Source organism: Miniopterus natalensis, chromosome 14 (genome assembly GCF_054644295.1).
Source record: "Miniopterus natalensis isolate mMinNat1 chromosome 14, mMinNat1.hap1, whole genome shotgun sequence".
NCBI classification, from domain to species: Eukaryota; Metazoa; Chordata; class Mammalia; order Chiroptera; family Miniopteridae; genus Miniopterus; species Miniopterus natalensis.
In genome coordinates this window covers 9,721,031-9,737,602 of record NC_142094.1, presented here as the reverse complement: position 1 = coordinate 9,737,602, position 16,572 = coordinate 9,721,031, and the positions used below count along the sequence as shown (strand labels likewise).

The window sequence follows — 16,572 nt, the reverse complement described above, 5'->3', positions numbered from 1 at the left end:
TTCCAGGAGTTAAGGATGTGGGAGTATTGTTTGCAATGATGACCACCGTCCCCGGGCCTGTTGCTGGCACTCCCATGCTCCAGTGCTCCAGGGTACCCTGCAAGGGCTCAGGCCTCACCCTCTCTCCTTTCCTCCTTCCTGAACCCTTCACGATGCCTGACTAGTGGTGGTTGGTCCCCCTGCATCGTTAACCTCTTCTGAAAGCATTCTCTGTTCACCTTCTGCCTCAACTGAAGGGTGGCATCCCCAAAGGTTACATGTCCCCGGGCCCTTTTAGACTCTCTTCCTTGACGCCCAAGTACCGAGCCAGGTCAGGTAGGAGGCTTTCTTCTCCCAGTTCCCACTCCTAAGTGACTCCTCTCCGCCTGTCCCTAGGGAGCTGCAGCTGCTAGACTTTTATCTTCCCATCACCGCCACCCTCCTTACTGCTGTGTCCCACCAACCTTCTCACAGCTCACCACCATGCAGGTCTGGGCCCCCGGCTCACCTTCCTCCTCCCCATCACATGCCTGTGTGGATAACCCCGCCCAAATCCTCCTCTCTCAGACCCTCGACTCCCAACATTGGCAGTCTAACCTCAGCACCCACTCCCGCAATCAACCTGGGAACTCATCACTACCAGGAACTGACACCCCCTGAAATCTCAGTTTCAAGCATCCAACCTTCTGACCATACTCGTGACCTTTTGGTTCACACACTCTGTTATCCCCACTGCCACATGGCTCATGTCACTGACATCCCCACTACGTGTTTCCACTATCCATTACCCACCTCTGTCTTTCACTTCCCTCCTGTCATGGGCTGAATTGTGTTCTCCCCAAATTTCTAAGTTGAAGGCCTAACCCCCAGTAACTCAGAATGGGGCTGTACTTGGAGGTGGAGGAGTCTTCACTGAAGTAATTAAGGTAAAATGAGGTCATTATGATGGGACCATATCCAACTTGACTGGTGTCCTTATAAGAAGAGGAGATTAGGACACAGTGGAAAGACCATGTGAAGACACAGGGAGAAGACAGCCACCCTCAAGCCAAAAGGAGGGACCTCAGAAGAAATTAACCCTGCTGACACCTTGATCTCGGGCCTGTAGCCTCCAGATCTGTGAGAAAATAAATGTCTGTGTGTAAGTCACTCAGTATGTGTGGTACTTTTTTATGGCAGCCCTAGCAGACTCAGTTTAGATTCCAACATTATAACCGCTCCCTTGCCACACCTTCCCGCCTTTCCCTCAGTCAAATTCACTAACCTTGGCCGAACTTGGTGACCTACCTCCTCCTTACCTGAACCTGAGGAGCTGAACATTGTGGGGGGAAATTGCAAAACAATGCTAATTAGCTTTTCCTAAATGTATGACCCCAAGTCCTCAAATATGAGCTCAACGCAGTCCGTATATCTTACCGAGTTCATGAGTAAGCTCTCTTCCCCACCTTCCAAGAGACTATCACATGCGTTCTCTTTGGTCTGCAGGATTCCATCCTCTGCATCTCAGCTCACGGCCACGGCTCCACCACCACAGCACAGTCTATGGACCCCGGGTCCAGGTTTCCATTTTCCTGGCACCAACTGAAGGCCTCTTATTCTCTGGGTTCCATCTCCTTCTGTCTTTGCAAGAATTTTACCTCTCCATTTATCTCCTCTCTTCTTATTAACAATTCCCTTATGGGTTTATTTCCATGTATTTGTCTGCAGACAACCATGCCCTTAAGTTTCCCACTAAGCACTTCTCTTGATCCCCATCGTTTGTCTTCCAGCAACTCCCCCATTTTCTGTTCTTTTTAATACCAAAATGTCTGAAAAGAGTCAGCCACACTTACTGATTCTGCTCATTGACCTCCTCAACAATTTCCTCCCGCTGTTGGACCACTTGCATCAGCAACAAGCATTTGTTCTTCCCGTTACTCCGGTCTGGCCTTTGTGAAGGTCGCCGGTGACTCTTCGCTGGGCTCTCAGCAGCACTCGGTGTGGCTGGCCACTTCTCCACTCCATCTTGGGTCATTGTGACTCATCTGGTTTTCTCTTGACTTCAGGGCTGCTTTCTCGACGCCCTCACATCTTTCTCTACCTGACCTCAGAGGCCCCGCTCTTCTGCTTCTAGATGATCTCACCCAGGTCCGTGACTTAAAATATCACTTACGTACTGATGGCTCTCAAATTTATATCTCTGTACTGACCTCTCTCTTGAGTTCCAGACACATAGATCTAATTTGATGTCTCCACTTAGATGACTCAAGGCATCTCAGATCTGACATACTTGGAAAGGACTTCTCCATTTCATAGCCATTTTCCCAACCTGGCTCCCATCTCAGTGTACAAAACAACCATCTATTCAGTTGCTCAAAGCCAAGCCATAGGGACATTTCTGACTTCTTTTATCTTCCTCTTCTACTTGAAACATATCTAGACGCCACCCATGTCTTTCCATCACCCCTCTCAACCCTAGCCCACGCTACCATAGCCTTTTACTTTTATACTGAAATTGTTTCCTAAATGGTTTCCCCTTTCACCTTCTGTGGGAAAGGGCTGCTCCAGAGAAGAGGGCTTTGGGAAGAACTGGTCTCCTGACACATGGATGCCACAGTCAGTGCTAACTGGATTAATCGGATTTCCAAATGGAAGGCATGCGCCCCCTCCTTTCTGTCACGCTTCCCACAGAAACAGCACTTCCATTCAGAAAGCCAGATCAAGAGCCATTAACAAATTAATTCCGATTAGTGCAGCCCAAGCACTGAGACCTCAAGGCAATCCCTGGCAGTCCTGCAGGGAGATGGCTTGGCCTGGCCTGCTAATAAAGTGGAAACCGTACTGGAAGCAAAGCAATTATTTTGATGCCTGTCACTGTCCCTGGAGGGGAGAAGATGGGATTTGATTACACCACAGTCTACTGAGGGAATTAACTCACTTTCAAATGATGTTATTAATTCCCCAACTTGGCGGCTAGGTCCGTGAGGACAGGCTCAGCTCTCAAACTTCCCTGTGGCCTGTGCAAGCCCAGATTTAGAACCAAGCATTCACAGGTGCCCAATACTTGAATGAAAGAATAGTTCATCCGCAAGTGGGAAATAAGTGTGGGGCCCAGTAGCCTTAATAACCCTTCATTCTTTTATTTAACAAATATAACTGGGGCCTTACTGTATTTAGCACAACAGGTTGAAAGTGAAACCAAACAGATCAGGCCCCCACTCCCATGGGCCTTACTGACCGGGGGAGGGAGGCACATCATGAGCATGAATCAGACAATGAAAAGCTGACTTCAGAGAGTGAAAAATGCAATCAATGTGAGGAAACAGGACACAGTGACAGGATATAATGGGGAGAGATGCTTAAGGAGGTCCTGAGGCGGTGACAGCTGAGCTGAACTCCAGATAGTGCAAAGAGCCGGCCAGCCCTGGGGAAGAACTTTCTAGGGAGAGGCACCAGAAAATGCAAGTGCCTGTTGCCAGAGAGCCGGCCCCACTACCTCCTCGCCCTCCCAGTGCGCGCCAGCCAGGCTGCTCTGCTCATGGTGCAGGGCGGGCAGATGTTCCTCACAGGCGGTCGGCTTTGCCCTCAATGGGCCTGGCGGCCTGTGTGCTCCCCCCCCTCCTGCTGCTCCCACTCATGTCATAGGCTTTGTACAATCTCCACCTCTTTCAACAAGGCCCTTTGAAAGCTTCCTAAGGAGGAGGGCTCCCTTCCCACTCGGAAGTCCCGAAGCACTTATTTGGCACCTGCTCTCTCTGTTGTCTTACATGGGTAGACGTCCCGTTGCCGTGTATTTGAACCTGCTCCCCACGCCCTCTTCCCCCCTCTTCCTATCTAGCGGGCCTGAGGGGCTTCGTTCTCTGTCTCTTACACTCCCAGGCCTAGCCCAGGCCTCAGCTTACAGACCCTGGGAGGCCAGATGGACACCTGGCCGGGTGAAGGCCTGAGGGGCGGATGGAGGCCACGGAGGTCTCACCGCTCACCCAGGAGTCTCTAACAGGCAAGAAAGGGAGGCTCTCCATCCATTGGGAATAGAGCTGGCTTTGGATTTGAAAAGTAGTTTCCAGAAGGATGATTTAAAAATGTTAAGACTGTAACTGGATTTCTCATAGGGATGCTTGGTAACTTTCAGCTTAACGATGAAAGGTTTCAGGACTGAAAATTCATATAAAGAAGGCAGCCAACCACCCTCCCAGAGGTGAGCGTCACCCCAAATCCTCATCTGACAGCTCTCCCAGTGACTCAGACCCCTCATGTGAGAACCATCCCTGCCAACGAGTAAAACACAACTGTGTAATTGCTGTGAGCCTTCCTCCAGCTTGAAATCTTCCCGTCCCCAGTGTTCCCCAACACCCCAGGATTCCAGGGCTAGCCAGCGTCACCCAGAAAGCTGGAGTATTGTCAGAGGAGACAAGAGGGTATCAAAGGTGCCTTCAGCATCCAAAAACCTTGGCCGGCAGCAAGATTTGCCACCAGGTCCTGAGTTGGAAGGAGGCCTCAGCTCCCCGGGCGATGGCAAATGGGGATGAGGCATGGTGCCCAAACCTGGAGGAGGGAAAGCCAATGGGCATGAGGGTGAGATGGCGTGGAGATGAGCTGAGCGCCGCCGCTGACCTTTCATGAGGACTGTCCTGGCCTCAGCCCACTGGCTCCTCCCGTCTGATGTCAGCAGGCCGATCGGAGGCAAGCGTTCGTCCTCGCTGGAAGCCATTTTGACTATTTTTCTCAACTGAGTGAACAGATCCCCCTCACTGAGACGGCGGAAATTAATGACAACATCCAAGACAAAGAACTGTGGGGAAACAGGTCAAACACGTCACTCATGGCCGCCGGTCCAAGGTGCAGGCCTTCACTGAACCTCGCATCTGAGAATGGCGGAGATGCTCAGGCCCAAGGCTCCCAAGGTGTGTGGTGGCTCTGAATAGTCACTATTTGGGGACCAGCTCAACTCTGTCAACTGTGCTGGACTCCAAGCTGCTCCAATTCAAAGGAGTCCAGATTAAATTTAGCTAAGAGAACACGTGCTTTTGTGGTTCTTAGTTCATATAAAGTCATTATGTTTGTGAGGAACTGAGTATAAATTGGTAAAACCACTGTTGGAGGACAGTGTCTATTAAAACTAAAAATGTGCGTACCCTATGACTCAGCCATTGCTCTTATAAATACATATTTTAGCCTAAGGCTTAGAGAAACATATACCCTTGTGCCCAAAAAGACATATACAGAAATGTCCATATAAGCAGTTTGCAGTAGCAAAACGGTAGAGAGCCTGAGTGTCTCCAGCAGGGATGGCTACGTAAAATGTCGTGTGCTCGCCCAGGGCACGTCTGCCCAGCAGTGAGACGGAATGGACTAGCTCTTCATACAGCCATAGGGATAGATCTCAAACACACTGGTGAGCGGAGAAAAAAAGGCAAGGGGGTTCCAACACAACAGTCTGTGAAGCTGTCTGTCTGTGCATGATTTCTGGGAAGGCCATGGCCTGGGCGACTCCGTGTGGAGGGCCTGAGGCCACGCTGGACCTCATTAACGGCCTGAGTCCATCTGTCCAGGCAGCTCTTTCTGCCTGACCTGGCTGGCCAGGGCCCGCACGGAAGCCCACTGAGCGTGTCCTCAACTGATGCCTCTCCTCGTTCTCAAAACCCAACCAGTGGAGAAAATGGAACTGACGGGGAGTCAGGAGGTCCCAGTTTGGGGTCACTCTGCCCAGCTCACTGTGTGACTCTGGGAGGGGGCTGAGCACCGTTGCAAAAGCAGGAATGGATGAGCACGCATGTGTCCTCCCCAAGCCCAAGAGGCTGCAGCAGCAAGGGGTCACTTACCTGGTTGCAGCAGGCCACAATGATATGCTCGGGCTCAGGCATGACACTGCTCTTCTGGGCCACCAGTGTGTCCTGGGTGTGGCCAGGGAGGCGGTAAGAGGAGAAGAGGCCGTAGTATTGCTTCATACAGAGCTGCTGCCCTGACAGCTGGCCCTTGGCACAGTCAGTGGGGATGGAGTGACTGGAGGGGCAAGTGGGGAAGGAGGCAGGAAATCACAATTGGCTCAACTGTAACTTGATTAGCAAAGCAAGGCACAGAAACCAGATGGCATTATGATGGCAGCCAGAGAGACTGACTCTCCACTCTTTACAGTAGTCGAATGCCCATTTCCACAGCCAAGAAGATCCTCAGGGTTTTCTCACGCCTTCGTTAGCCTCCCTCACCCCTGACTCATGCATCAGAGTGCAGATCCTACCATTTTAGCCCCCTTTGCCTTGGCTTATGCTAATCTTTACCTAGCACGCCTTCACCTTCACCCTGCACTCAACCAGTTTGTTTAGAAAGCCCCTCCCACTCCTTCATCACCTCTTCTGGAAGCCTCCTCTGGGTCTGAGGCAGAAGATTCTCTTCTGGGCAGTCTCAGCGTGTCTTGTGTCCTCCCTCCCTCCTCCTCCCCCTCCCCTTTCTTGGGGTTTCTCTCCCCTTCCTTCCCTCCATCCTTTCAGACAACAATGCTATTGAGCACTCCTTTGTGCCAGACCCCATTCTGGATCTGGGAGGCTATAGCAGCAAACAACACATGAATTTCCTGCTCTAATGGGGTGCAGGTTCTGGAATATGTGGGTGGGCACAGCTGACAAACAGCAAACTGGTAAATGGGAGGGTTTCAGTTAGTGAGCCAGGGTGACAAGGAGGAGTGGCCAGGGACAGTCTCACTGGTGACCAGATGTCTGAGCTGAGCCCTGAGCATAAGAGGCAGCCATGAGAAGAGCTGGGGCCAATCAAGGTGGCTGGGTGGGTGCCCCATCACCCTGCTGCTCCAAGTGGGATATTAAACTGAATTATAAAGACCAATCGACAACAGGGTGAGCATGGGAATCGAGAGGGAGAGTTCAGAAACATTTGTAGCAATCAAACAAAGGAATTTTATGCCTTTGAATCAAATAATAAAAATGGTCTCATCACATGTTAGAAGTCAATAAATTTAAGAAGATTGATCATGCCTGGGACCTTCTCTGACCACAATGTTTTGAAGCTAGAAATCAATTACAAGAAAAAAAACCTGAAAAACACACAACACCTGGAGGCTAAATAACATGCTACTAAACAATGAATGGGTTAACAATGAGATCAAGGAAGACATCAAAAGATACCTTAACACAAATGAAAATGGGAACACAACAACCCAAGATCTATGGGACAGAGCAAAAGCAGTCTTAAGAAGGAAAATCATGGCATTCAGGCCTATCTCCAAATAACAGGAAAAACCTAAAATAAACAACCAAACCTTATACCTAAAAGAACTAGAAAAAAAAAAAAAAGCCCAAAGAGAGTAGAGGAAAGACAATAATAAACATCAGAGTGGAAATATATGAAATACAGTCTAAGAAATATAAAAGAATGCAACCAATTTCTGAATATTTATATTGTATCCTGCTACTTAACTGAATTTATTTATCAGTTAATAGTAGTTTTTTGGTGAGATCTTTTAGGTTCTCAATGACACTGAGAGCTGGTTCTTTGAAAAGATAAACAAGATTGGCAAACCTTTAACCAGACTTATCAAGAAAAAGAGAGAGGACCCAAATAAATAAAATCAGAAATGAAAATGGAGAAGTAACAACCGACACCACAGAAATACAAAGGATGGTTGGAAAATATTATGAACAACTAACTATATGTCAAAATATTGGACAAACTAAAAGTGGATGAATTCTCATAAACATACAATCTTCCAAAACTGAGTCAGGAAGAATCAGAAAATCTGAATAGACCACTTAAAACTAATGAAATTGAGGCAAGAATCAAAAATTTCTAACAAACCAAGGTCCTGGACTGAATAGATGGCTTCTCAGGTGAATTTTACCAAACATTCAAAGAACTAACACCGAACTTCCTCAAACTATTCCAAAAAAATCAAGAGGAGGGAAGACTCCTAAGCTCATTTTACAAGGCCAGCATTATACTAATTCAAAAACCAGGTAAAGATACTACAAAGAAAGTTATAGGCCAATATCCTTGATGAACATAGATGCTAAAATCCTCCACAAAATATTAGCAAACCAAATCCAGCAATACATTAAGAAGATCATACACCATGATCAAGTGGGATTTATTCCTGGGATGCAAGGTTGGTATAATATCCACAAATCAATAAACGTGACACATCACATAAACAAACTGAAAGACAAAAATCACATGATCATATCAATAGATGCAGAAAAAGCATTTGATAAAATCCAGCACCCATGTATGATAAAAACTCTGAGCAAAGTAGGAATAGAGGGATCATACCTCAGCATAATAAAGGCCATATACAACAAACCCACAGCCAACATCATACTCAGTGGACAAAAACTACAAGCATTTAGCTTAAATTGGGGAACAAGACAAGGAAGTCCGCCTTCACCACTCTTATTAAACATAGTACTGGAAGCCCTAGCCATAGCCATCAGACAAGAACAAAAACTGAAAGCACCCAAATAGGAAAGGAGGAAGTAACACTGTCGTTATTTGCAGATGTCACGATACTGCATATAGAGAACTTCATAGGCTCCACCAAAAATTACTAAAACTATAATATGAATTCAGTAAAGAAGCAGGATACAAAATAAATATTCAGAAATTGGTTGCATTTCTATATACCAAAAATGAGCTTGTGAGAAAAGGAAACTAAGAAAACAATCCCACATACAATGTATCAAATAAAATAAAGTATGTAGGAATAAATTTAATCAAGAAGGTAAAAGACCTGTCCTTGGAAAATTATAAAACACTGAAGAGAAGATACAAATAAAAGTAAACATATACCATGCTCATGGATAAGAAATATTAACATTGTAAAAATTTCCATACTACCCAAAGCAATCTATAGATTCAATGCAATTCCTATTGAAACAGCAAAGTTGTATTTCACAGAACTAGAACAAATAATCCTAAAATTTATATGGAACCACAAAAGACTCCAAATAGCCACAGCAATCTTGAGAAAAAAGAACGAAGTTGGAGGAATCATACTACCTGATATCAAACTATACTACAAGGCCATTGTAATCAACACAGCATGGCACTGGCATAAAAACAGACATATAGATCAGTGGAACAGAATAAAAAGCCCAGAAATAAACCCACACCTATATGGTCAATTAATACATGACAAAGGAGGCAAGAACATAAAATGGGTTAAAGGCAGCCTATTCAACAAATAATGATGCAAAAAACGAAACTAGACCACTTTCTTACACCATATACAAGAATAAACTCAAAATGGATTAAAGACTTAAATGTAAGACTCGAAATTCTTAAAATCCTAAAAGAAAACATGGGCAGTAAAATCTTGGACATTTCTTGTAGCAGTATTTTTTCTGATACATCTCCTTGGGCACGAGAAATAAAAGAAAAAATAAACACACTAAAAAGCTTCTGCACAGCAAAAGAAATCATCAACAAATAAAAAGTCAACCCACTGAATGGGAGAACATATTTGCCAAGGATGTATCTGATAAGGGGTTAATTTCCAAAATGTATAAAGTACTCATAGAACTCAACAAAAGGAAGACAAATAATACAATTAAAAAATGGGCAAAGGACCTGAATAGACACTTCTCCAAAGAGGGCACACAGATGGCCTATAGGCATATGAAAAGATACTCAGCATCACTAATCGTCAGAGAGATATGAATTAAAACCACAATGAGATATTACCTCACACCTGTCAGAATGGTTATCATTAATAAATGAACAAAAAAGTGTTGGCGACGATGTGGAGAAAAGGGAACCTTCTTTCACTGTGCATGGGATTGCAAATTGGTGCAGCCACTATAAAAAACAATATGGAAGTTCCTTAAAAAATTTAGAAGTTAACTGCCTAACAACACAGTCATTCTACTTCTGGGAATACATCCGAAGAAACCCAAAACACCAATTCGAATGAATACATGCACCCTTATGTTCATTGCAGTGTTATTTACTATAGCCAAGATATGAAAGCAACCCAAGTGCCCATCAGTAGATGAGTGGATAAAGAAGTGGTGGTACATATATACAGTGGAATATTACTCGACCAAGACAAAGGATGCAATCTTACCATCTGTCACAGCATGGATGGACCTAGAGAGTCTTATGCTAAGTGAAATAAATCAGTCAGAGAAAGTCAAATACTGTATTATTTCAGTTATATATGGAATCTAAAGAACAATATAAGTGAACAAACAAAACAGAAACGGACTCATAGATAGAGAACAGACTGATAGTTGTCAAAGGAGAAGGGAGTTGGGGGACTGGATGAAAAGGTGAAGGGACTGAGAAGTACAGGTCAGTAGTTCAAAATAGTCCCAGGGATGTAAAGTGCGGCACAGGGAATATAGTCAATGACATTGTAACTATGTGTGGTTCTAGGTGGGTGCTGGAAGTGTGGGGGGAACACTTTGTAAAGTATATGATGGTCTAACTACTCATCTTTACACTTGAAACTAATACAAAATAATATTGAATGTAAACTATAATTTAAAAAAATAAAAAATAAAATTAAGACATTAATTAACAGTAAGTTGCTCATACTTTGTACCTTTGTACCATTTTCTACTAATTCATTTTTGTAGTGTTGTACAAGCATTTTATAAAATTTACAAACACCACAGGTTGTTTGGTTGAGGCGTAAAAGGAAGCGGTCCTGCAGCCATGTGAGCAGGCTCGGCCTGAGGAGGCCTGCCCCTCGAGCGGCAGGTGGCAAGGCCGAGGCCCCTGTCTCGCTCCTGCAACTCCTGCTTCTCCCTTCCCGTGTGTTCTCTGGATTCCTGACGCGCATCCTCGTGTGTACACGTCAGGTACGGAGGAAAGGGAGCATTTTGAAAGGATAAGGCAGGACAGTGCTCACACTAGGAAAGTAACAATCAGTGGCTGGGCCAGCTGGGGTAAAGGTCATCCTGATGCTGGGGTGGGTGTGGCCCCAGGGCCCTGTGACAGGCGCCAGGGACAGGGAGCTGAACAGAGGCCCGGAGCCTGCCCTCTAGAGCTCCTTGTCCACCGCGGCAGGGGCGAGGCGAAGGGACAGGCCGTGCCAGGGCAGGGCGCTGCCTTCCCGGGCCGGGCGCGGTCCTACCTGTCCAGCAGCGCCTTGTAGTCCAGCACTCCGGAGATCAGGCTGGCGGCAAACCTGCAGACAGAGGCGAGGCCTCAGCCCGTCCTCTCAGCGGCCAGGCTCCCCCTCTCCCCGGCCTCCCTGCCCCCTTCCCCTTCTTTCCTTCTTCCTTTCCTTCTCCCCATCTCCTCCCCTCCCTCTCTCCCCCTCTGTCGCCCAAACTCAATGACCACTCACCAGATGCCCGGCCTCCGCGGTGCCCTAATAGGACAGGAAACCTGCTGCCCCCCGCCCGCCTCTGTGCTGTCAGTCCTTCGCAAGCTTTGGATTAAAAATGGTCCCCCTGGGAAGAACTTCGGGGAGAAGAGGAAACTAGAATGTGAGTGAGGAGGGGAGGAGGGAGAGGGAGCCGGGAGAGGCCACCGAGCAGGCAGAAAGGGCTGGAGGATCCGGGCTGGGCCCTTCCTAGGAAGGGCTCCTGCTGGGGCTGGGCTTGCCCAGGGCCCTGGGGCTCTAGGAAACTCAGCCTCCTGGGAAAAGTCAGTAATTTGGTCCCCTAAGTGCTAATGAAAGGAAAGCGGGAGCTGGGGGAAAGCACCAGAGAACTGCCACGGGATCGTGTCACCTCAACTGTTCATGGATGAAAACCCCCGCTCAGTTGCACCAGGAGGAAAATGCGCACTCGGGCGCAGCCTTGAGAACAGTTCTCGGAAGTCGTTCATCCATCCACACGCTGCCTTTGGCCCGCGGAGGCCCTGGCTGCAGGGGAAGGGGGAAGGCTGCCCCAGAACTCTGGGCTGGTCTTGGTGAGGAAGGATGGGCTGGGGTCTCCCAAGCATGGCTGGACCCTGCCTATAGGCGAGATGGGCTCCGCCTTCTGGTCTTTTCCTCCCTCTGAACTGTCTCCACACTGTGCCCCTCCAGGTCTTAAAACCAGAGACCTGGATTTGGGTCTGCATGACTCTTGCACAGAGATCCTTCCTCCCTGCCCTACCCTTGCATGAATGGTCCCTCCATCATCATCAGTGGGCAGTGAGCTGTGAAATTTCAGCAGATGGCACAGGCTCTGGCAAAGGTAGCTGGCAGGAGGAAATCTGTTTAGAGCTGGGGGGCTGGAGGGCAGCAGGGGTTTGTCAGATCACCTGGGACAGTATGTTCCCCCAGACAAGTCTCAGCCTCAAGTACTGGCACGATCAGAGGGGACCCGTCTTTTCCTAGGGCCTCAGCCAGGTCAAGACTGTCATGGGGACAACTGGGGGTCCATGTCCTCCATTAGTGCCCACCCATCCCAAGTCAGTGCATTCTGAGGTAGACCTGGTGTTTGTTCCTCACGTGCAGTGTCACCTAACCTCCTTCCAGACCTCATGGCTTGGATGCCCCCTGTCTCAGGGCCACTTGGCCTCAGAAAGCTCTGGCCTTTCTTTCCTGGTGTGGGGTCCAGGATCCCTTCCCCAGGCAGACTCCCCAGCTGCGTGCCCAGGAGCACAGTGACCTCACCTTAGCTGGTCATTGGAGTCCTGGAAGTGCTGTCGGGAGAAGATCACAGCTGGGCTGGAGTTGACAGGCAGGGCCAGGCGGTTATTGAGATACATGTCGTTCAGCCAGTACTCAGACACCTGTGGGGGGCAGGGAAGGGGAGCCATCACCCACAGGGGCCACGTACACCCCCTCCAAGAAAGGGCATCTTGCCTGTGGTGCACACCAATCCCATCCTGGCAGCCCTGAGGGCCAATCGGGGCACTTCACCGGATCATGCATTTCATTCATTTTACAAACATACACTGAGCCCCGGTATGTGCGAGGACCGTGTTCCAACCACGTGCCTGCCCTGCATCCTTGCCCTGTACTCCCGCCTTTCTTCCTCCCCAGGCTCGCAGCCTGGTTGGTTGGTGCTTCACCCAGGTCCCTGCCCGGCCTTATGGGGGCCCCTCCCTGCCTTCCACCCCTCTCTGCTTCCCTGACCCCATCAGTATCTTCTGCTGCCCCATCCCTGTCACTCATCTGTCCCCCAAACATGTCCCCATCCTTGTCCCTGTCTGCCCCCAACCCTCCCCCATCTCCCAGCCCTCTGTCCCCATACCAATCTCATATTTCACATCACGTCTGTTCCTCACCCTTGTCCTTTGCTGTCCCTGCCTCTCCCCTACCTCTGTCCTCCATCTGCCCTATCTTTGTCACCTACCTGCCCCTCATCAAATCCCTCTGTCTCTTAGTCTGCCTCCTGCCCCTCCCGCCCCATGGGTCCCTTGTCTGTCCCCCAGTCAGCACCCTCCCAACAACGCTTACCCAGTTGGCCATCTTCTCCTGCCGTTCCAGGAGCTTCTGCTGCAGGGTCTCGCCGAGGCCACCAGGGGCCCCAAACTGCTGCACGATGGCCTGGCTCCTCCTGAACTGCTCCCTGGGCACCAAGTGCTGCATGCAGCGCAGGTAAGTGGCCAGGGTCTGCTGCAGTGGGGGCACTGGGAGTTTGGGCATCTCCTGGAAGAGATGTTCACAAGCACTTGCTGTGTCTGTCCTTATGTGTGTGGCCCATGCCTGTCCTCAAGTTGAAGCCTAGTGTCTGTCTCCGTCTGCTGCCACCCTTGTTCCCTGTCCGGAGACTCATCTGTTTGCAGGGCTCAGCTCAGCAGAATTGTGAACTTAGGAAGCTCCTGTTTGCTTTTTGCCGTACTCCAGCCCTGACCCCAGAAGGGGACAAAGTGCAGAGGAAGAGACCTTGATGTTGATCCCAGACAGACCTGGATTCATCCCTGACCCTGCTGCTGACCAGCTGTTTGATCTTAAGCATATCGCCCCTACCTCTGTGCCTCAGTTTCCTCCCCTACCAGAAGGGGGTAATAGCCTCTACCTCTCATAGGATAAAGAGACATTGATATGAAAGTGCTTATCACCCATAGCAAATGGTCTAAGATGAGCCGGTCCTGTTATTGATAGTGACTGAAGATCATTCTTCATTTAGGAGCTGTTCCCGGCTGGGCTCTATAATCAAACTGGACTCTGGACCAAAGGGCGTGACTCAGGAGAGATGTGGACTGGTGAACGATGGTGGTAGACACAGGTCATTGCTTGTCCTAATGACCAGAATTCTGTATGATGCTTCCTGGGAAGGCGACTCATGCCCTGGGCTTGTCATTAAATCCCCAGCAGTTGTGAAACACAGAGAGGGCCGTTCTGCTCATGTGGGTATGGAGGTGGGGTTGGGGGGAAGTGGAGCGGAAATTCTTCTTTTTAATCTTTCTAAGACTCAGCTTCCTTGCCCACAGGACATAAAAAACATTTCCTACCTGAGAGGGGCCCAGAGAGAATTAAATGAGAGAAGCAACCGGCCCCAAGTAAGCACGTGATGGAATGCTTTAACATTAGTGTCCTTATGCCTCCAGAATTCCTAAGAGGAAACTCATAACCTCTGGGAGCCCCAAAGTGTGGAGAGAGTCTGGGCCCCATGCTTCCCAGTCTACCAGCTGTGCTCACCAGAGGTCTCACATCTTATGCCTCAGCCCATTGACAGATGAGGAAACTTGGGCCCAGAGCGTGGAGAGATAGTCCGAGGTCACCCAGCAATTTGGTGGCAGAGCTGAGACCTGAAACCAGTCTTCATCCCATATTCATCCCGCTCCTTCCTGCCCGGCTATTCTCTTCTTTCTGCCTTGCTCTTCTTTCTCCCCCCTTTCCTTCTCCCTGACTTGGTGGTCACAGTTGGAAACCAGGAATGTTCATATTATTGCTTAAATTTTACAAAGTGGGCTGCCTTCTTTCAGGGTCTGCTCCTCTCTAGGGTGTTGGGGGCAGTGAATTTCTGTCCCAGGCAGGCTGTGGAGTGAAGGGGCCTTTGAAAGCTTTCCTCCGCTCTGCTCTTACTGAGGCGCAGGCTAGAGCCCCCACGCTGCCCTGGGCAGGTGGGACTGAGTGAACATGTTCTGTGAGTGAGTGGGATCCTCACCTGTCTGATCCTGTGTCTAGAGCTCACTGTCCTAGGGGGAGGGAGTAGGCTGTCAGTGCTAACTATGTGCTGTTGCTAACCTGGGGACCACTCGAGGACGGGTCTGGACAGCATTTCAGGTTATCTAGCCCACTCCAGAGAGCCAGGTCCAGGTGCCCCACCCAGCTGCTCCGGTTCCCCCTTCCTTCTGTTGGGGCCTGGGTATCTGTGTGGTGGGTGAGTGGGTAAGTACCTACAGAAAGCGCAGCCCAGTTGGTGGCCTGGTCAAGAGTGCCAGCAGGTCTGGCTGGAGCCCCTGCTAGAAACAGGCCACCCTTCTTTGGGGTCCTGACAGTGCCCTGGGACTCAACCTGGCTCACGGGCAACTGGTGATGCATAAAAAGGAACGAGGCAGCAATCCCTGCCTGGATGTCTCAGCCCCTTGGGGCTCCTCCCTAGCTCTCATGGGCTTCTGGTCCACAGTGGGAACAGAAGCAGGGACTATTACTAATGAGGGTCTTTGAACCCTGGGGTCTCAGGCCAATACATGTTTCCTGGGCAGTTCATGTGAGCCAGGCTCTGGGCTGGACTCAGTCAGGTTCGGTGGAGAGACAGGGAGCCATAGTCCAACAGGAGGGACACGCCATGGAGCAGGAGCAACAATAGAGGTGTCCCTTGCAGCCAACAGGACAATGGGGTGAGCTGCTTCACAGGGAGGAGCCAGAAAGCTCTGATCAGGGTTTCAAATGAAGCTGGGGGGATAGAGAGTGGTATGGTTGTCAAGGAGGTGTCAAGAAGACAAGCGAAGCAGAGGACCCAACATATGCAACACTGTGGAGATCAGATGTACTGCTCCGTCACTCTGGGAGGCAAGTGGGGTGGGAGGGAGGAGGCCTGCCCAGGGAGGAGTGGCTTGTCTGCAGCCAGTGGGAAGATGGTGCCTCCAGAGCTGGACTAGTGACAACAGCTGGGCCTGGGAGACAAAAGAGTATCTGGCCCAGGTCAAGGACTCTTCCTGGACTTTGGGATTAGGAAGTGTGGCTCTCAGCATTCCCTTAGTGCTCCTTGAAGCTACTCCTAGAGCCCCAGCCCCTCCTAGGCTCCTCAACAGGCTCAGGGCAGGGCTGTAGCCTGGGCCTCATGCGCAGGAGAGGGGAAAGCTGGGGGTCAGGCAAGCGCTGGCACAAATCCCACTAAGGACTGTTTTGGAAGCTAAGGGCATGTGAGTGGGAGAGTAGGGATAAGAGAGGGGGCTGCAAAAGTTACTCACAGCCTCCTCACTGCTGAGAGTTTTTGCTGCCATCTTCTGGGGTTTTTTTTCCAGGATAGGCATCTTGGTGAGTCCTGGTTGAGGAAACAGAGGTGCAGATCAGGGGATCAAGAAGCAGAGAGACATCAGCTCAACAGCCACATAGACCTGCCACGGATCCTTTACCTCCCATAGTATGACACCCACCTACACCCTTCGAGGAGGCCGGAGCTGGACAGTAGCATACATGGGTCTCATTGTAGGCCAGGCCCCAATCTCCTGGCCTCCAGGCCCCTTCCTCCCCCCACCACAATGTCCTCTTTGAGCCCTCAAATAAGAGAGAGTGGGGCCTGAAGTGAGCCCCCAACTGGTACCTGCTCCATC

At 49.5% G+C, this 16,572-nt stretch overlaps 1 protein-coding gene across 1 annotated transcript in view; it reads right to left on the bottom strand.

Annotated features, from left to right (window-relative positions):
• CHAT (choline O-acetyltransferase) overlaps positions 1-16,302 on the bottom strand; it is a 53,485-nt gene extending 37,183 nt beyond the window's left edge. Inside the window, exons 1-7 of the mRNA XM_087824113.1 lie at positions 16,210-16,302; positions 16,049-16,051; positions 13,307-13,498; positions 12,518-12,636; positions 11,042-11,095; positions 5,781-5,961; positions 4,573-4,750 (exon numbers count right to left, since the gene is read on the bottom strand). Of these exons, the coding sequence (XP_087680239.1) occupies positions 4,573-4,750; positions 5,781-5,961; positions 11,042-11,095; positions 12,518-12,636; positions 13,307-13,498; positions 16,049-16,051; positions 16,210-16,272 (790 nt within the window). The 5' untranslated portion in view covers positions 16,273-16,302. The remainder of the gene's footprint in view (positions 1-4,572; positions 4,751-5,780; positions 5,962-11,041; positions 11,096-12,517; positions 12,637-13,306; positions 13,499-16,048; positions 16,052-16,209) is intronic.
• Positions 16,303-16,572: the final 270 nt, after the last annotated feature.